Raw genomic sequence first — 19066 nt, 5'->3', positions numbered from 1 at the left:
CTTAGGCGAGGCTGTCTTTCTCATTCCGTAAGTTCCTTTTAATCAATGTGACCTGCAGTCTATCTTTCTCAACTGCAAACTCTACCTTCCTCCCATTGATCAGCTGCGCAAATGGCTCCAATTGCTTTGTCCACCCCTGAGCCACCTCATCTTAGCATCGAGCCTAAGTCTGTCAAGAGTATCAAGCATGACTTTATCTCAGACTCGGAGCAACCCGTTTCTATAGATGACTTCTTGCCTCTTGAAGGGAAGACTAGCACCATATCTGGGGTATCCGAGATCCTCTGCACAGCCTTTGGCCTTGCCCTTCGTTGCTATAGTACGGAGAGCGTGAATTTTGAATACCATGACGAGACAGCAATTGGATCCCGCTCCACGAGTGAGTATCGTATGTCGATGTCCGAAAGCACTAGGAATTAACAATAGCAACAGCTATATCATTTGATGTGGACGAATTTCTCAAAGTCGAAGACCTTCTCGAAGCAGTGAGGACAACTCTCCAACTTCCTCAGTCCATGCGGGAAGCACAAGACGCCAAGCCCGATGCTCAACCATATCAAACCTTCCGCAGCGCTATAATCCTTCGCGAAGAACGTGTAGCGAGCAGACCCATCTCGCCATCACCAGAGGTAAGGCGCACCTGCTTATGAGCAACTCAAAGATAAAGACTTACCACGTATAGCTTGACCTCGAGCTTCATGCCATCAATACTAAAAATGGCATTGACATTCATATGCTCTATACCCCGTTCACGGTAACAGAGAACCTCGCAGTCCATTTGGCTGATACTCTCCGTCAGACATTCGAATTGGTCAACAACCACCCGGACACTGATCTTGCAAGTGCAACTTACTTGGGCCCGCTAAGCCAGAAAGAGATCCTCGACTGGAACTCTAACTCTCCTTCTCCAGTGATTGAGTGTGCTCATGAACTAGTTCGACAGAGAGCTTCCCTGCAGCCACAAGCTTTTGCTATTGACTCTTGGGATACTCAGATGACGTATGCAGAGCTGGATTCCCTATCCGATCGTCTAGCTACCGTACTAGTCGAATTAGAAGTCAAGGCTGAGGCAATTGTGCCACTATGTTTTGAGAAGACTGCGTGGTATGTCATAGCAATGCTTGCAGTACTAAAAGCCGGTGGTGCCTTTGTTCCTCTCGACCCGACGCACCCTTCATCACGCCTACGAGAGATTGTCAGCCAAGTTGATGCACCAATTGTTTTGACGACAGCCAAATATCACGATCTCTTCGGAGACTTCTCTGTTAAGGCAATAATAGTCAGTGAACAAACAGTCCTGATGAGTGGTGACAGGTGCCTTGCTCCAGTCGCTGTCACACCTCAGAATCTTGCATACGTGATCTTTACCTCTGGTAGCACCGGAAAGCCCAAAGGCACGATGATTGAACACCAGTCCTTCTGCAGCGGATCCCTGCGGCAGGGCGAAGCGGCCAACATGGGACCTCATTCTCGGATCTTTCAGTTCGCCTCATACAGCTTTGATGTGAGCATTCTGGAGATCCTCACGGGGCTTATTTTTGGTGCTTGCATCTGCATCCCGAATGAGCAACTTGGGCGTGCAGACTTTGTCCAGTCCATGAATGACTTCCGTGTCAACTGGGCTTTCTTGACGCCGTCGGTCCTGAAGGTATTGACTCCCGATCAACTGCCGCTCTTGAGGACTCTAGTACTAGGAGGCGAAGCTATGTCAGAGTCAGATATGGTGACATGGGCTGGAAGGCTCCAGCTGATGAACGGCTATGGGCCCAGTGAATGCTCTGTCGCAGCTACTGCCAACACTCAGCTCAACCCCCAGTCCAGCCCACGGAATATCGGTAGAGCGATCGGTGGTGTATGCTGGATAGTGGATCCGCAAAATCACAACGTACTACTCCCTGTTGGCGCCACAGGTGAGCTGATCATCCAAGGACCTATTGTCTCGCGTGGGTACCTCAAAGACCCTGTGAAGACCTCAGCAGCTTTCTTCCAAAGCCCTACTTGGATGACTCCGGGTACTTCACAAATCTGGAATCGCTTCTACAAAACGGGTGACCTGGTACGCTACGATGCAGACGGTATGATCCACTTCATCGGACGTAAGGATCACCAGGTCAAGCTCCATGGGCAGCGCATGGAGTTAGGGGAGGTAGAGCACCATCTCTGGACAGATACACTCATCCGTAACGGTATGGCACTCGTGCCATACACTGGTCTTTGCAGATCCCGCTTAGTTGGTGTTGTGTCTCTTCATAAGCGATATACGACTGCCTCGGTGCAGACACACCCGAGTATCCGCTTGGTGGACCATGCCGAGGCCGCAGAAGAAACACAGGCAATTGCAAAGAGGCTGTCCCATCTGCTTCCCTCCTATATGGTCCCGACCGTCTGGATTGCCCTGGAGAGTCTTCCGCTCATGTCATCGGGCAAGATGGACCGGACGAAGGTTGCGGGATTTGTTGCTGATATCAGCACCGAGGCCTTCCAGCAAATCATGGGTAACTCCGACAAACCTGATAACAAAGAGTCTATGAGCAATACAGAGACATTGGTACAGAAGGTCTGGTCGAAAATCTTGAATATACCGGAGGAGCAAATTGGCAAATACAGCAACTTCCTGTCTGTGGGTGGTGACTCTATCAAAGCGATGGCTGTCATGTCTGAGTTCCGCAAGCTTGGAGTGACGGTTCTAGTAGCTGACCTATTGCGGTACAACGTCACTGAAATTGCTTCTAAAATAGAGGAGTCTGGCTCGGCGAATGTGCTCCTGGGAAGCAAGGCAGATCACCTTCCGACATCGCACTTACAGCGCACCTTCTTCGAAGCGTCACGTTCTGGCAACAGTGCCATCCACCACGCTATACTGCTGAAGCTCAATCACAAAGTCAGTATTCAGCAGCTCGACAATGCCTTGGAAAGCATCACTTCTTCCTATCCAGCGCTCACTCTCGGGTTCGAGGAGCAAAATGGGGAATGGTTTCAAGCATTCAAAGACCACGACGAGCTTGAAACTCCAGTTTACCACCTGAACCTGAACCATGTTACTAGCTTGGAGGAAGCAAAAGAGATTGTGCAACGTCGTCAGACGTGCCTTGGTATAAATGGTAACCCAAGTTTCATGATTGATTTGTTCTCTCTTCGCGGCATACAGCACATCTCTCTTGTCATTCATGCAGCCACCCTTGATTCTCAGTCTCTGAGTACTGTTATCGGTCACCTCGATTACTTGCTTCAGTCAGATGACGACAAAACGAAGCATATCTGGGAAAGTAAGCTTTGGTGCAGAGACGAGTTCTCTCATGCTTGGCTTGACCACCTCAGAAGCGAACGTGGCACGAAGGCTATTGCCAGCTCTTTGCAAACCTTTACCACTGCCACTGTCAGTGGAGATCGGGAATATGGGGAATATGTTACGGAAACGCTAGAACTCGACTGCGAAATTACAGGGCTTCTCACTGGACCCTGCAACGCGAAGTACGGCACCAACACACCGGAACTACTTCTGGCGGCATTGATCCCCTCATATTACCAAATCTTCAAGAAGCAGGGCCAACCCTTCCGGGCTATTGTCGAGAGCTCTGCCCGGGAGTCTACTCTCAGCAAGGACTTGAGAGGCCTTGTTGGTCAATTCTCTTCGATGCAATCCGTGCACGTGCCTGTGGAACACTCGGATCAGATCACTCCTCAGCTAATCCGTGAGATCAAGGACAATATTCGCCGAAGAGATGAAAGTAGCACACTTGGCTCTTCCAACATCATCTTCACCTACGGCTTGCCTGGCCAAATTATAGATGGTACTGTTTTGAAGCAGATCACTCCACATGGACGACACGGTTTGGGCGCCATCGTCAACACAATAATCGAGGTTTCATGTCTCCTTGAGGCTAGACAGTTCAGAATCACGGTCGGGTCCGCTCAGGTCAGCGCTCAGAAGCTATCCCTGTTTGTCGACCAGTACAGACGGAACATCGCGCAAGCAGTCGAGATCCTAGCACCCAACACGGTCAGGGAATTCACTTTGGCGGACATCCCATTACTTGCACTCGATTATACATCCATTGACAGAGTTAATCGTCAGCACCTTCCACGGCTTGGGCTCAAGTCACATCAGATAGAGGACATATATCCCTGCTCTCCATTGCAGCAAGGTCTGCTTATGAGCCAAGCCAGGGAGCAGGGCAGTTACAACGTATCCATCGGCTGGGAGGTGACGTCCCGCGAGACTGACGAGACAATCGACATCGGTAGATTGCTCTCCTCATGGCAAAAGGTAGTCGATTACCACCCTGCGCTGAGGACTATCTTTACCGACGACTTTGGTGGCAAAGAGCCGTACGCTCAAATTGTTCTGAGACGTCCTAGAGCGGAAGTTTCAGTAACACCTTGCTCAAATGTCGACGTTGGGTTTGTGCTGGAGGAGACAATCGACCTAAGCACCAACCCTGTAATGCCTCCCCATCGGTTTTCAATCAATTTCACAGCGGACGGTAGAGTGTTCTGCAGAGTTGACGCTAGCCATACCATCGTCGATGGCGTATCCAAGTCACTGATTTTGAGAGACCTGAAGCGAGCTTACGCGGGAACACTAAATAGACCCAATGGAGGTGCCAAGTACAGGGACTTTGTCCAATATGTTGCTGCAAATGACATGTCCGCCAGCATCACTTTCTGGAAGGACCATCTTGCCGAGGTCGAACCATGCTACTTTCCCAGTTTGGCTGAGGCCCAAGGTACACATGAGCTGAAGTACGCCGAGGTAGCGCTTGAGGTACCTGCCAGCATTTTGCGCGACTTTTGTGTCTCCCACAGTATCACGATATCCAACCTTGTGCAGACAGTCTGGGCTCTTGTCTGTCGGGTGTATGTTGGTCGAGACGATATTTGCTTCGGTTATCTGGCATCCGGAAGAGATGCGCCCGTCGAAGACCTAGTTAACATGGTCGGGCCAACAATCAGCGTCCTCATATGTAAAGCATTGCTAGACGACTCCACTATTGTCAAGGATGCCTTGAAGGCTTGCCAAAGAGAGTTCCTGGATTCTCTTGCTCATCAGCACTGCTCGCTTGCAGAGATTCAACATGCACTTGGACTCGCAGGAATGCCTTTATTTAACACTGGCATTTCTTTCCAGACGATGACTGATGTTGACAGCGACGAAACTGTAACTGATATTGACTTCAAGGGACTCGTCGTACGAGAGCCGACAGAGGTATGATTTCACTCGATAACAATTTGCAATAGTTAACCTGGTGTAGTACAATATTACGGTTCACGTTATCGATTCGCCGAACAACCTGGACATCAAACTCGGATACTGGACCGACAGTATCTCGGAATCCCAAGCTCAGTCCATCTCGGGAACATTCTCTGCCATTCTCAAGTCCGTGATTGAGAACCCTGAGGCCCGAGTTGATCAGCTCAGTGTTATCGGCCGGTATGATCTGTCGCAAATTGCATCTTGGAACCAGAATGTGCCAGAAACGGCATCTTCTACAGTTCCATACCTCGTGCTTCAACAGACTATGCGCACTCCTCATGCTATTGCGATTGACACTCTGGCTGAAAAAATAACTTATGAGAGGTTTGGACGAATGTGGTTATCTCTGTCTCAATACTTAACGACCCTTGGTATTGGCGCCGGAGATTACGTGCCGCTGACATTCGAAAAGTCAGCATGGGCTATCGTTGCCATGCTTGCTGTCCTGGGTACTGGAGCTGCGTTCGTTCCGCTCGACCCTAAAACCCCGGTGGAGCGCCTCCGCGAGGCTTCTATTCAAACTGCAGCCAATGTTGTGCTGGCATCTCCAAAATACGCTTCGAATTGGGACAATCTGGTTCCAACGATTGTCAGTGTCGATCAAGCTCTCCTCGACAAGCTAAAGCACGAAGGAGATGATCTCCACCACGGTGTCGTGAGAGCCCGCCCCCATGATGACGCCTACGTCATCTTCACTTCTGGCAGCACAGGCAAGCCCAAAGGATGTGTTGTGCAACATGTTGCCTTCTGCTCTGGAGCCCTGGCTCAAGGAAAGCTTGCCTGCCTGGGTCCCTCATCTCGAGTGCTGCAGTTTGCCTCCTACAGCTTCGACGTTAGTCTCCTAGAGATCATGACATCACTCATGTTCGGTGCATGCATATGCGTGCCAGACGAAGATTTGAGCAAGGATATCAAGCACTGCATTAATGTGCTCAATATCAACTGGTCTTTCCTTACTCCATCTGTTCTTAAACTCTTACAGCCATCCGATGTGCCCTCATTGAAAACGCTAATTCTTGGCGGAGAATCTCTTTCAAAGGGTGATATTCTTAACTGGGCTGACAGGGTACAGCTGTACAATGGATACGGACCTAGTGAGTGCTCTGTGGCAGCAGCAGCTAACCCAGGGCTGCAACCTACTACCGATCCAGCCAACATTGGACATGCAGTTGGTGGCGTCCTCTGGGTTGTTGATGCGAAGCAGCCTTCTAAATTACTCCCCATTGGTGCTGTTGGAGAGCTCTTGATTTCAGGACCCATTTTGGCGAGAGGTTACCTGGAAGATCCTGAGAAAACAGCTGCTGCCTTTGTCGAACAGAAGAGTTTTGTTCCAGGATCCTGGGAGCGCGAGAGGTATTATCGGACTGGTGATCTCGTGCGATACAATGCAGATGGCACAATTTATTTCATCGGCAGAGCCGATGGGCAGGTCAAAATTCGCGGCCAACGTGTTGAATTGGGCGAGATCGAGTACAATGTCGAGCGCGATGAGAATATCCGCCATGCACTTACTTTGCTCCCATCTCAGGGCCCGTTCAAGAAGCAGCTCTTGGCTGTTGTATCTTTCAAGGGTTTTGATCTTCCTGTCGAGGACGGACGAGTGTCTCTCGTGCCAGAGCACAGGCGACCTGAAGTTATGGCGGTCGTGACCAGAATTGCTAACACCATATCTGCAGCCCTTCCGGTTTACATGGTTCCGGCCCTGTGGGTACCAGTGAACGCAATCCCTTTGATGCCTTCCGGAAAGCTGGACCGGAAGAAGGTCCGACGCTGGGTCGAAACCCTGGACAATGCCACATATGAGCAGATTGCCAACATAGGAGCCAAAGCCAGCGGCGGCCCGAGTACACCTGCCGAATATGAGCTGAGACGCATTTGGGCCTCCGTGTTGAACCGACCCGAAGAAAACATCAGTATGGAGCGGTCCTTCCAGAGTCTTGGTGGAGATTCCATCTCAGCCATGCAGGTTATCGCTCAGTGCCGTGATGTCAAGCTATCGCTCGCAGTCAAAGATCTCATTCAATGTCCTACTATCGCCGAATTAGCACTGAGAGTGCGAGCTCTGGATGAAAGTGCTGAGCCAATGGAAGACGACGTCGGTGTTCCATTCAATCTCTCTCCTCAGCAGACTTGGGAGTTCGATCTGAAACAGCACTGCGATCTCAATCGTTACAACACTACATTCCTGTTATCAGTCCATTCTGATTCCGACCTAAAGCCGGTAGTGAATGCAACGGTAGAGCGTCATCCCATGCTCCGTGCTCGGTTCCAGCGCGATGACTCAGGTCGCTGGATGCAGTATATCCCTCTGGACCGGTCCAATAGTCATATGTACCAGGAGATGGAAGTTCCTGACTTGAAAGCTATCGAACCATACACTGCGCCCAACCAGTCTGGCTTCGATTTGCAGCGTGGTCCATTGATGCGTGCCATAGTCTTCAAGCTTCCGAACGGAGACCGGTATGTTGGACTTACTGTACACCACATGATCATCGACACCGTTTCATGGCGCATTCTCCTCCAAGATATGCAACAAGGCTTATCCACTGGGGCAATCACCTCCCACCGTTCCGACTCATTTGCCTTGTGGTGCCGTAAGCTCAAGGAGCATGCCGATGAGATATGGACACCCGAATACGTGCTGCCTTTCTCGGTCCCTGCTCCCCTATACGATTATTGGCAAATGGAGGAGACTATGAACCTATTCGTGACCGAAACTATCCAGGAGTTCTCCCTAGACACCAATACAACCTCCCGCTTGATGGGAAAATGCAACCATCAGTATCAGACTAAGCCGCTCGACATCTTTCTGTCGGCAATCTTCCACGCCTTTAGCGCGACGTTCAGTGACCGTTCGGTACCTGCGGTCTTTATCTACAGTCATGGTCGGGATGAGTTTGGCGGAGAGCTTGATGTCTCCAACACTATCGGATGGTTTACCTCTTCCACTCCGGTAGTGATCAAACCATCTGGTGATATTATCGACGACTTGCAGGCTGTGCGAGATGTGCGCGCCAGTGTGCCGGGCAACGGGGTTCCTTACTGGGCAACCCGCTGGCTGACCGAGAAAGGCCATGCCGCTTTTGAGCACCACAGTCCGTTTGAGTTGTCTATGAACTATCTTGGTCAGTATCAACAGCTGGAGCGCGACGATTCTGTGCTTCGCTATGTGGACGTGAACAAGCCAAAGGCGACAGGATCTGGGTCCGGTCTTCTGCGTACCGCGCTGGTTGAGACCCAGGCCATCGTAATCGGAGACTCCCTACAGATCAAGTTCGTTTATAACACGCGCATGGCACGGCAGAAGCAGCTTCTCGAGTGGCAGGCCAAGGTTAAGGAGTCGCTGATGGAAATTGCCAACCGTCTCGGGGATGGTATTGAGTGAGTGACGTGCTCGGGTTCCTGTACATAGTCTGTTTTCCCCATTCGACTACTGTTGTTTTGCGAGTACTTGTATCGTGTTGGTCATATTGTGTATTTGGCGTTTGACGGTGGAGTTTGACTGGTTTTCTCGGAGATTTGTAGATAGGCAGATTCTAATGGATGTAATCATACTATGAAAATTCTTGATAAGCAGTAGATGAAACTCCACCCATCTTGTCAAACGAAAATCACTGTAAATGTCTAATATAAGCGATATGGCATTATTATGCCCGATGCAGTCACGGTGGATAGAGATGAATGGGTCTGCAGATCTCGTCTCTAACTACAGAGGCATTCTCATGATTGTAGAGTTTGGCAACGGGTGTGCCGCATGCGTTTTTGTGTTTTTGACTGTCTCCGAGTTACACGAAACGCAGGGCAGAGCGGCTTCTTGCTCTGGGGCGATTATTTCAATCCTGCAGAATTTATTGATGATGGGCTTCTCGTGATATTTTGAAGACATTTGCAGCACCATGAGCCCTTGTCTTAGTTGAGTGATACTGTAGCTGCAGCAGGCCTGTCATTAAAAGCTAAATTTTGTGCCAAAGTCGGGCCTCGGAGGCTGTCCGTTTGGAATTAATAGGGCATTTGTTAGAGGGGCCCATTCAATGGCGAACAGCTATGGAGTAATGTAGCAAATAGACAGGTATACTCTAAGCCATCAATGTGCACCCAAACTTCCGCCTAGGTTGAGTAGTGAGCGGGAGAGCCGGTAGCAAACATCGCGACCACAGTGCCAACCGCGTATATGCCGGTCCACGGAACGGCATCCGGATCATCATGAAACGACAAGAAAATGCAGCAGAATCTGACAGCCTACTGACGGTGTGATACGTCAGGCAGAAGCAAAAAAGCGGGCGTTCATAGTCCCTAAGTAGGGGGAGTCAAGAGCGTGGCGGAGTCAGATTCAACCAGCGAGGGAGTAGCAAGTATGGCATCCGAATCAGGCAGTCACGCGTTGCTGCCAGCAGGTGAGGTGCTTTGTCAGCGGTGCCAGATGGCGGTGAATTTTGATTGGTCGGTGCGTAAAAACAGCAGCATCCACCATTTCCGTCTTAGGTTTGACGCCGGCATCTCCACTTGCAGTGAGCCGGTTCGCTGCTGCGTAAATATGCTCTTTGTGAGCTTCCGATCGAGGCCCTACCAAGTCCCTACATTTACACCAAACGAGCTACAAATGATGCGCCTCGATCTGCGCTGTCCGATCGACGGCAGGCAGCCAGAATGGCTACTGTTTCATTTAATAAGCTGTTTGTTTCCTCTTTCCTAGTTCTTCCCATTGAAATTACTCCTTTATTGGTGGTATACTACTGCTACTATATACTACCGCTGAATACATGGCGCATTAGACGAACACCACCCACGCACATCCAGGAGCAGATAGTGTCGCAGCGATACAATAGTGCCAGAACAGCTTGATTCTGGCACTCAATTAGCTTATTTCAATACTAGTCATACCTTCCGACTACAAAGAAGTCACCATCATGACCACCGTCACGGCCCCCGCGCCGTGGATCACCAGCAGCCAACAATGCACTCTGGAAACATGTCCTATGTCCTACGCCCACATCACCTATCTCCCCAACCTAGGTGGAAATGCCTTCTACATCGCTCTATTCGCCTTCTTCATCCCCGTCCAGCTCTACCTCGGCATCCGACACCGCACCTGGGGCTACCTCTTCGGCGCCATCTGCGGTCTCATCCTTGAAGTACTGGGCTACATAGGACGCATCTACATGCGACACAACCCATTCATTGACCGGTGGTTTATCATGTACTTACCCCCTCTCCCTCCTTATTCCCCTAAATCCCACAACCAACTAACCTCCCAACCAGGTACCTCGTCTGCTTAACCATCGCCCCCGCCTTCCTCAGCGGCGCCATCTACGTCTCCCTCGCCCGGATCGTCGGCGCCTACACGCCCCAACTCTCCCGAATAAAACAGCGCAACTACTCCCTAATCTTCATCAGTTTCGACATCATCTCCCTCCTCCTCCAAGCCGCCGGCGGCGCCATTACAACCTCGGACTCGGCCTTGGAAGTCCAAGACGGAATCAACATCATGATAGCCGGTCTCAGCTCACAAGTAGCCTCCCTAACCCTCTACATCGTTATCTGTCTCGACTACGCCTTCCGGATCTACCGTCTCAGCGCGCGCAACCCCTCCCCTCCATCATCATCAACATCAAACATGTTCCGCATGGCAAACCACAGCAAGCAAGAATCCGAAAGCCAAGACCTCGTCTCCTCCTCACGAGACTTGGTAACCCTAAACCCAGACTTCGCTAGCCTCCGGGCAAGTAAACGCTGGGAAGCGTTCCTATTCTGCCAAGGGCTAGCAGTCATATGTATTTACATCCGGAGTTGTTTCCGGGTCGCGGAGCTGTGCGGGGGGTTTAGTAGCCATTTGGCGAATGATCAGACGACGTTTATGGTGTTGGAGGGGGCGATGATTAGTATTGCGGTGATTGCGATGAGTAGTTGGGGGCATCCCGGGGTGGGGTTTCATGGGAGGTGGGATGCGTTGAATTATCCCATGTTTCAGAGGAAGAGGAAGGGGGTGGTGGATGTTTAGATGGATTTCTCTTGTGTAGGTGGGTGGGTTTGATAAGAGGGGGTAGTGGTGAGGTTTGTGTTCTGTTTCATTTTCATTTTCTTTTTTTGTCTTCTGGAATGGTGCATTCTTCGCTTCTAGTATCATATTTGTTATATGGGCTGGCTGGGTGTTGGGTGTTTTGTATACTAGCTTCGACTAGATTTGCATCTATGGGATAGAACATGCATTGGGTCTTCTTGGTCGGTTTTTACAGGTATCTTCAACTAGTTGATTATACCTTTCGTCACTAGCGACCCGACATGTTGGATAATATCAGTATTCTTGGCTATCTGATCACTATCTACCTATCAGCATGAACAACAGCATGATAGTAATATCCTAATCACAAACCAGCTCGAAATGAACGCGTTTCTTCGGCACCACAACCACCGGAAGCTTCAGGAGAAGAAGACCACCCATAAAGAGGCTTTGCGCGGCATTCCAGTTGATCGGTCTCTTGAAGCGAAAGGAGCGAAAGAACCGGCCAACCTTTCGTTCAGCCAACAGCCAGACCCAGGTCTTTGAGGGATCCGGGTGTTCACCAGAGTAATCGTAGGAGTTTCTCCGCTCATCGAAGTCTGTTCGACTCTGCAGATCATCGTGACTCTCAGGCTCGTCGTTTTTACTTCCTAGCTTCCGCAAAATCCCTTTGGCCGGGCCCTTGCCTTTGTCCTGTCCTCGAAGTTGCGGGATTATGCAGACACGCGGATTCTGTCGACTCCCCTCGCCCTGGCGATTTTTCTCTCGCGGAAAAGCTGGTTTCGACGTTACTTCGAGATCCGTACCACTTTGTCCGTCTGAGGACACCTGAGCATCTTCACTGGAAGGGATATCGTCCCCAATTCCAGCCGTCTCATCGTGTGGGTTTTCGCAGGCCTTTTTTATTGCACCTAATATCTGCTGCAGCACCGCGTCCATATCATTTTCGAGCGCTGCTAGTTCCGACGGGGGAACTCGAGAGTCATTAGGGTATGCGCGCTCCATTGTGCCGCAGATTACCAAAGTCCGCTGATCAATGATATTGAGCTCGATTGAGGTTGGGATGGCACCGGCAAGTTCTCCATCCAGATAGTATACGTCCTTGAAAAACCGTATATCGAATGCAGGCTTGATGCGCTTGGGGGTACCGACTGGTTCCTGAAAGAATTTCCCGGGTTGGCCCCTGCAATCCACGTAGCCAATTCTGGTCTTATCCATGTTGTTATTCTGGGGAGGCGTCTGTAACAAAGTGTGAGAGGCAAAGACTGTGCAAGCAGGATAATTGATAAGAATGTAGGTTATCGCGAGTGTGGTTAGGTGAAGTCTTCCATCGACTCAGAATGGTTTAGAAGAGCTGCTGAGGTGCTGCTTGACTGTGGCCAATCGAAGAAGTAGGCGTTGTGAGATGGCTTAGCAAGGAAGGCGCGCCAGCCCAAACCTTGGACCATGCGCAGCCGACTCGGCATCAGGACTGTCGAAACACAAAACAATCCATTTCAGGGGCCCAACTCGAGCACTAGACCTTTGTAAAGTCGTGACCACGAACCCTCATGGCGTGTTTCCCACCAGTATGTAAAACTGCGCGATAAGGATTGGAAAATTGGCGCTAGCGATCGTATCCTCGCATACTCCGCGTCGAAAAACTTTGTAAATCACTCCGATTCCGACTCATCAGGCTGCATAACCTTATCGTCAAGCTCCTGTTTTCTCATCAGCCTTAGGCCCCAAACAACTTTCATCGACATCCCTACCTTTGTCAACCTCGCCTTCAGATTCTGCAACTGACTCTCCTTTATGACCAAATGGCGGTCATCATCCAGGTCTTCGACGATGTAGTCGTGTCTTTCTTCGTCGTATTTGAGGATGATGGCTTTCACGGACGGATCGCACTCGATGAGGACTCCTGTTTACACCTTGGTTAGCGATTGAGTGAAGTGGGAGTTGCGCCGGTTAAACTACCTCTGACGGCACGAGGCATGGTGAGTGATCGGTAGGGGTGGCTGAGTACGGCGTAATGTGATTGTGGTGTGAATTGAAGGTCACCCAGGAGCTGCTGAGGTGTAGCTTTGCTAGAAGTGAAGGAACGAAGACCGACAGCCGGAGAATCAAGGCGATCCGGGTGCGGCAAGACTCCGCCAGGCAGAAAGGCGGTAAGGCAGCAAGGCAACAGCACCGGCTTGGGCCTACTGTCGTAGCATTCCTCTTCTTTCAAGTACCATGCATAGGGGACCACAAATATAGCTAATTGATTTGGGTAGGCCCATAAGCTGCTATTATATTGTAGGAAAAAGGAAGAGTAGCAGAAGACATGTCTGACTATATAGGAGACGTGAAATAAGTCTACCATACCAGTAGGTGTACCACATTCACTGCTCTTCCTCTGCCGTCGCCTCCAAATCCCCCAAATCCTGCGGTTTCTTCCCCTTATACGGCGTCCACCCAGTCCCAGCCTGGGCCGCCGCCGCCGCAATGGCCAACACACAAGCACCCAGTAGCAACGTCTTCACGGCCTGTTCGTAGCTATGAACAGCGACCGCCCTCTCCACGCCCGTCAGGCGTTTCGCCAGTGCCGGACTTCCGAGCAGTTTGCGAACCAGCTCATCTCTATTGGCAAGTCCATGTTTCATGAACCCCGTCTCAAGCCCTCTCTTCAACTCACGTTGGAAGTAACCCCCGCCGATTGAGGACCCGAAGCTGCCGGCGAAACCTCTGCTCATTCCAAGCAAGGCGCTGATAACATAATGCATGTCTGGGTCAGTGAGGTGCAGCAAATGGGATAGGGTATAATTCATGACTGCTCCGACAGAGAGACCATTGAAGAAGCTGGCGAAAATATAGGCGACCGTGGAAGAGTGCGGCGTGGAGAGAACGGATAATACGAGGTTTGTCAAGGCGAACAGGAAGAAGGCGATGAGACCGGAGCTGAAGTGAGTTAGATGGACTGTACTCTGCTCCAGGGAATGGATGAAACACTTACATGTAGTAGCTGCCCGTTTTCCGAATGTGTATCCATCCGACTAGGAGTCCTCCTAAGCCGAACCCGGCGTTGGTTGGTACCAGAATCAAGCCTGCGGTGGCAGGAGACCAATCGCGAACGACGAGTGCGTAGACTGGCGAGTAGAAAAGGACTGCCCAGCGTGCCATCATACAAATAGCACCCGCCAAGCAGCTTAGCAAGACGCTCCTCTTCTTGAGCACCTCCATCGGGATAATGGGGTCGGTAGCGAATCTCAATTCGACCAAGACGAAGATCCCCAAGAAAACGAGCGATAGAAGGATAGGCGTGAATTTGACCACCGCCGCAGCGAGGCTTGAGAGTAACAGGAAGACGGAGATGGTCTATAACGATTAGAATTTGCTAGCCTAAGATGGACGAGCTCTTACCAACGTCAATGCCCCAGCATAGTCAACCTTCGCCAACCTCCGTAACAGAGCGCGTCCACTTAGGTGCTCATCCTCTGGACGTTTCGGGATAGCCAAATACTGTACTGGGCCCAGTATCAGAGCTAGAGGTGCTTGAACCCAGAAGATAATCCGCTATACACTTGGTGTTATTTCACAGAGCGGTATGTATGGTTATTAGGGTAACTTACCCATCCGTAAGCCGGCGTCAGAAGACCGGCTAGCACGGCGCCAGAGGAGACACCGGTAGTCATCCCGGCGCTGATTAGACCGATGAAGAGACCTCGGCGCTTTTTGCTCGTTAAATCGAGAGTCAAGACAAAGGCAATGACCATTTGCCCGCCAGCACCACATCCTGTAAGAGCTCGTCCCAAAAGAAAGACAGCCAGTGTGGGAGCCAATGCTGTCACGAAGAGACCAATCGACAATAATGTGCAAGAAAATAGAATGTATACACGAGGCGTGAAAATTTGGGAGAGTCGACCGGAGAGAGGTGTGAGGCTGGACATGGCAATCTATTAACAATGGCATTAGCATGTGGATCCCCGGCACATGGCTCGATAGATGGTTATGTACCAAGAAAGCCGAGTTGAACCATGTTGTTTCCGAAAAAGCATCCAGATCAGCCGCAATCTCAGATTGCGCAGTAGTCATCATTGACATATTGGTTGCTGATCAATGTCAGCTTGATGCATCTGGATCACAAAGGAGCTCCCATACTCATGATGAACAGCAACAACCCCATGGCAGCCACTATCGCCGATCCCCTCCATCGAGACACTTGAATTCGCGCCAAATCTTCCCCATCGTTGGAAGATTCTCCCAAAAGAGGCGTCGTCTCCTCCGGGACTCCTTCGGGGCGTTCCTGGGCCGTCATATTGTGTATTCGAGTAGTCTACAGATTGTGTCTAAAAGAGAGAATGCATTCCCCCCGCAGACCCATATCTGTTGTTTGGGCATCGACAGCGACGGGGAAATGATGTGATAAGGGGACCCAAGCTCGGGATGAGCGGAGGCGCATTTCTAAGCAATAGTAATAATGTTGCGGCCCTGACCAGGATTCCGTCCGGTTGGGGCATCGATAACAGTTATCGGGGCCAATCATGGAGACGCATCGAGATCGGATGGCCCGCAAAGCTTCCAACAGCCTTGCAGAATAAAAAAGTACGCGGTACGTGTGCCTGTTGGTAGCCTTTCAGCTTGTCTGGTCCGTGGGTGTAGTCGTGACGTAGGCACCGTACATTGTCCAGCTGTCTGGACCCTAATGGCTCTATGGAGTTATGCGTTGTGACAGGCGGGTGGACTAACGGCATGTCAGTTATGCAGGCTGCATCGGAGGCAGTTGGACCCGACTTGCCGATGGTGGAGACTGAAGCGACGGGAAATAATAATAGTGAGGCGGTTGATTTGATGGGGAGAGATTCCCGATGGGAAATGGAAGGTTTTCGGGGAATTCTTTCCAGGGCTCGGCAGCAGGTGACATGTTGATGCCTGAGGCAGTGCATACCCTTCGTACCAGGTGATGGGAGATATGCAGCCAAGATACCTGCAGTGTCGAGTGATGGCTGCAGCTGACTGCAACGACAGGATATATAGTATAGGAAATGCAGAATTTCGATGCATGATGGATCAACCACAAACTGGCTGAATTCGTACTACTTACAACTGAAGAGCAAATGATGAAGGCAACAATATATATTTGGACGCTGGGGCTAAGCCTGCTGGCAGTGGACGCACGTCATGACCGAACAATAGGTAATACAAATCTCTAAGTTTAACTACCAACCTGGTATTGTTTCCAAATGACGAGTCTTTAGCTAACTTTTGAATAGCTGAGATGACAAGCGCCAAGCAAGAACCGAAGCTCGATTCTATCGCCTCGGCGCAGAAGGTGCTTGGTGGTACCGCTGACTGTATGTTCTACACGACTACCCAGACCAGACAGATACAGATGGACTGAGAACCGTTTAGCCTGCTACGTCTGCTCGTCGCCTTGCTCTCGGGCTGTCTGCTGTCATGGCGAATTCCCCCAGTGTTGCTCAGATGGCGTCTATTGCTATTGCTGCCAGGACTGATTATTTCTGGTGTCTTGTCTGAAGGAGCCATCCAGCGCAGGTATCCGTGTAGACTTATTTCCTGAAATTTAGCTAGACTGGCACATCGAGATGATGTCGTCGGGAATATACGGCTGAAGAATGCCGATCAAGGACGATAGAGGTATCCAATCCAATGTGCCGTAGATTGTCTGGATCGCGTGTCCGCTGTACAGCACGCGAGCGTAGAAGTCTTCGTTTGATGTTTGCCTAGAGACTCGTGAGCCCATACTGGGTTTATCTGTAAGTTGTGTTCGGGTGCCATTACGTACCAGACTTCAAATGCAATATTCGATCCCATGCCCGGCCACCGCAATGCCTTAATACCTAACGCGCCAAGGATGGGTCCAATATCTCCGTCATGGACGAAATTGTGGCTATGAACCAACTCGGATGTCCCTTGCTGCACTGCTTCAAGATGGCGAACAATCTCTCCGATGAACAGACCTTCGACCAGTTGGATGTACCGAGTCGCGTTCGCGTTGTGTCGCCACCAGTAGTTCCATTCCCAGTCGCCCGCACGGAACACTTCCTCTGCCTGGCTGACCGTGGCACATTGAGTCTCATTTTGCAGGCTGCAGGGTAACTCATAGCCATTGCAGAGGCGGGCCTGGAAATTATCCGAGAAGTGGTCGAAGGTCGACATCCAGCTGGAGGTATCAGCGTCGAACATGGTTGCCAGCTGACTACGGAGCGACTGGGTCACTGTCAGATGCTCGTTCCACTCTGCCGTGGATTCAATGGCGGAGAGCACCTCGCTGCGAGCAGAACAGGAGTATCCTTGGTCGACCGTGTCGACCCCGGAAGCCTGCTGATGTAGCGGCAGGGGTGCATTGTATTCGGGCCAAATACCTCGCAAGACCCCACCGGCGGATTCTTGGGTGAGGGCCGAAGTACTCGAACGGAACCAGATCTTCTTGCCATTGTCCTCGTCTGGTGATGATGGGATTAGCTGCAATTGATCCCGATATACAGCGCCGAGGTCGCGACCGTGCTGATAGCCATCGAGAAAGCCCCCAATCGTCAATTGAGGATACTGACACGATCCATTGGCATAATTTGCCAAAAATGGATTGGAGGGATCGGAATACGTTTGGCCATACACGGGGATTGGAGCGGGACCCTGGGAGGCCGGAGAGACGTAGAGATGAGCTTGGAGGTTGTTGCAATGATATTCTTGGTTCTATAACAACGTTAGCTAGACCAATCAGATACAAAGAGTTGGTCTCATACCTCGCCGCCCGGAAGAATGTTGTAGGGGGTGCGGCGTTGATGTCGCTGCACGTATTCGAGGTAAACTAGGCGGGCAGCGACGGACTGGTTGGCCAGGGGAGACGGAAGCGAGTAGGTCTCCGCACGGGGATGGGGCATGGAACAGTAGTTGTAGACATCCTGCGCAGTTGGAGTACTGGCATGATCTGCTGGGGCATTGTAGATGCCACCATAAGTGCCGACGGAGGCGTTGGTGATGTAGGTGGTGTGGTTGAGGGGAGGGTAGAAGGTGTCACGGGCCGCGAGGGCGGGATTGCCTGCGGAGAGCAGCACGGAGAACAACGTGGAGATCATGTCAAGGAACCCTTCATAGATGCTGGACATCGTGACTCCGGGTGGTGGGGAGTCCAATCTGGTATAAATACTCTGTTTTCATCACTTTTTCGTAGTCCCATGGTGGTCTTCCTCCGGTGTCGTGCAATTGAATTTGGTATGCGAAGACACCTGCTTTTTGCCGACGGTCGGCTTCCACTCAGTTGCGACAATCTCCCACGTGCGGGATTGCCTCAACCCTAGCTAACGATAGTGAAGCCAACCCACGTGGGTGAAGCTGGACCGCTGCAGGTTCATCTTACTCATTGAATGCATTGGTCCCTTTGGCAACAATGAACTCTCACAGGTACCTACGTCGTGTCAAAGGCAGTTCATCCCCCTATCGCGACATCTCCATCACTGTTGCTGATCACCGTGAAGACATAATCATCTCCACAGCGTGAATATTCTATCACTGTCCGGGATAATGAGTGACGGACAAACTGATCAATATGATTCTAATTATACTAATTACGTGACAGCTGAGGACTGGCCCCAAGGCTGTAATCACGTGGATGCGACTAGTGTGTGCACTATCAAGGACTAACTGACTTGTCAGCTTAGCCAGAAGTCATGACGCACATTGTTAGAATCCCTCCAAGTTGCGATACCTGTGGCTACAGGTCGCGTGACCCTACGGGAAGGGTCGCGTGATCCTTACCCTTTACACGTGATCAAAACAAGCATTAGTCATCAATAACAAGTCGCATGATCTTTATAATTACTGTATCTTCC

General features: G+C 50.8%; 7 protein-coding genes across 7 annotated transcripts; 3 read left to right on the top strand and 4 right to left on the bottom strand.

The window, feature by feature from the left end:
- Positions 1-111: 111 nt before the first annotated feature.
- BO87DRAFT_451337 (nonribosomal peptide synthase) lies at positions 112-8757 on the top strand (the record flags this gene model as incomplete). Its single annotated transcript, XM_025628459.1, has 5 exons — positions 112-379; positions 433-629; positions 683-1413; positions 1510-5206; positions 5253-8757. 5 exons carry the CDS (start codon positions 112-114, stop codon positions 8637-8639), a joined length of 8280 nt encoding a protein of 2759 aa, XP_025473940.1. The 3' UTR covers positions 8640-8757.
- Positions 8758-10161: 1404 nt separating this feature from the next.
- Positions 10162-11252, top strand: BO87DRAFT_370985 (RTA1 domain-containing protein; the record flags this gene model as incomplete). The annotated part of the gene is made up of 2 exons (XM_025622053.1): positions 10162-10451; positions 10514-11252. 2 exons carry the CDS (start codon positions 10162-10164, stop codon positions 11250-11252), a joined length of 1029 nt encoding a protein of 342 aa, XP_025473939.1.
- Positions 11253-11612: 360 nt separating this feature from the next.
- On the bottom strand, positions 11613-12470 carry BO87DRAFT_322136 (uncharacterized protein; the record flags this gene model as incomplete). The annotated part of the gene is made up of 1 exon (XM_025619960.1): positions 11613-12470. The coding sequence occupies one exon, from the start codon at positions 12468-12470 to the stop codon at positions 11613-11615; it is 858 nt and encodes a 285-aa protein (XP_025473938.1).
- Positions 12471-12904: 434 nt separating this feature from the next.
- Positions 12905-13230, bottom strand: tfb5 (TFIIH complex subunit TFB5; the record flags this gene model as incomplete). Its single annotated transcript, XM_025625663.1, has 2 exons — positions 12905-13155; positions 13212-13230. 2 exons carry the CDS (start codon positions 13228-13230, stop codon positions 12905-12907), a joined length of 270 nt encoding a protein of 89 aa, XP_025473937.1.
- A 289-nt stretch (positions 13231-13519) lies between these two features.
- BO87DRAFT_381324 (putative MFS multidrug transporter) lies at positions 13520-15853 on the bottom strand. Its single transcript, XM_025624505.1, has 6 exons — positions 15375-15853; positions 15231-15325; positions 14846-15169; positions 14637-14789; positions 14230-14591; positions 13520-14174 (listed from the first exon to the last, which is right to left on the bottom strand). The coding sequence occupies exons 1-6, from the start codon at positions 15529-15531 to the stop codon at positions 13619-13621; spliced, it is 1647 nt and encodes a 548-aa protein (XP_025473936.1). The 5' UTR covers positions 15532-15853; the 3' UTR covers positions 13520-13618.
- A 477-nt stretch (positions 15854-16330) lies between these two features.
- Positions 16331-16862, top strand: BO87DRAFT_346699 (uncharacterized protein; the record flags this gene model as incomplete). Its single annotated transcript, XM_025620910.1, has 3 exons — positions 16331-16409; positions 16487-16567; positions 16626-16862. 3 exons carry the CDS (start codon positions 16331-16333, stop codon positions 16727-16729), a joined length of 264 nt encoding a protein of 87 aa, XP_025473935.1. The 3' UTR covers positions 16730-16862.
- Positions 16363-18413, bottom strand: BO87DRAFT_381322 (histidine acid phosphatase). Its single transcript, XM_025624504.1, has 3 exons — positions 17981-18413; positions 17020-17930; positions 16363-16957 (listed from the first exon to the last, which is right to left on the bottom strand). The coding sequence occupies exons 1-3, from the start codon at positions 18341-18343 to the stop codon at positions 16798-16800; spliced, it is 1434 nt and encodes a 477-aa protein (XP_025473934.1). The 5' UTR covers positions 18344-18413; the 3' UTR covers positions 16363-16797.
- Positions 18414-19066: the final 653 nt, after the last annotated feature.

Source organism: Aspergillus neoniger (genome assembly GCF_003184625.1).
Source record: "Aspergillus neoniger CBS 115656 unplaced genomic scaffold BO87scaffold_67, whole genome shotgun sequence".
NCBI lineage: Eukaryota > Fungi > Ascomycota > Eurotiomycetes > Eurotiales > Aspergillaceae > Aspergillus > Aspergillus neoniger.
The sequence above is the reverse complement of the archived record's forward strand: the minus strand, read 5'-3'. Positions and strand labels throughout refer to the sequence as shown.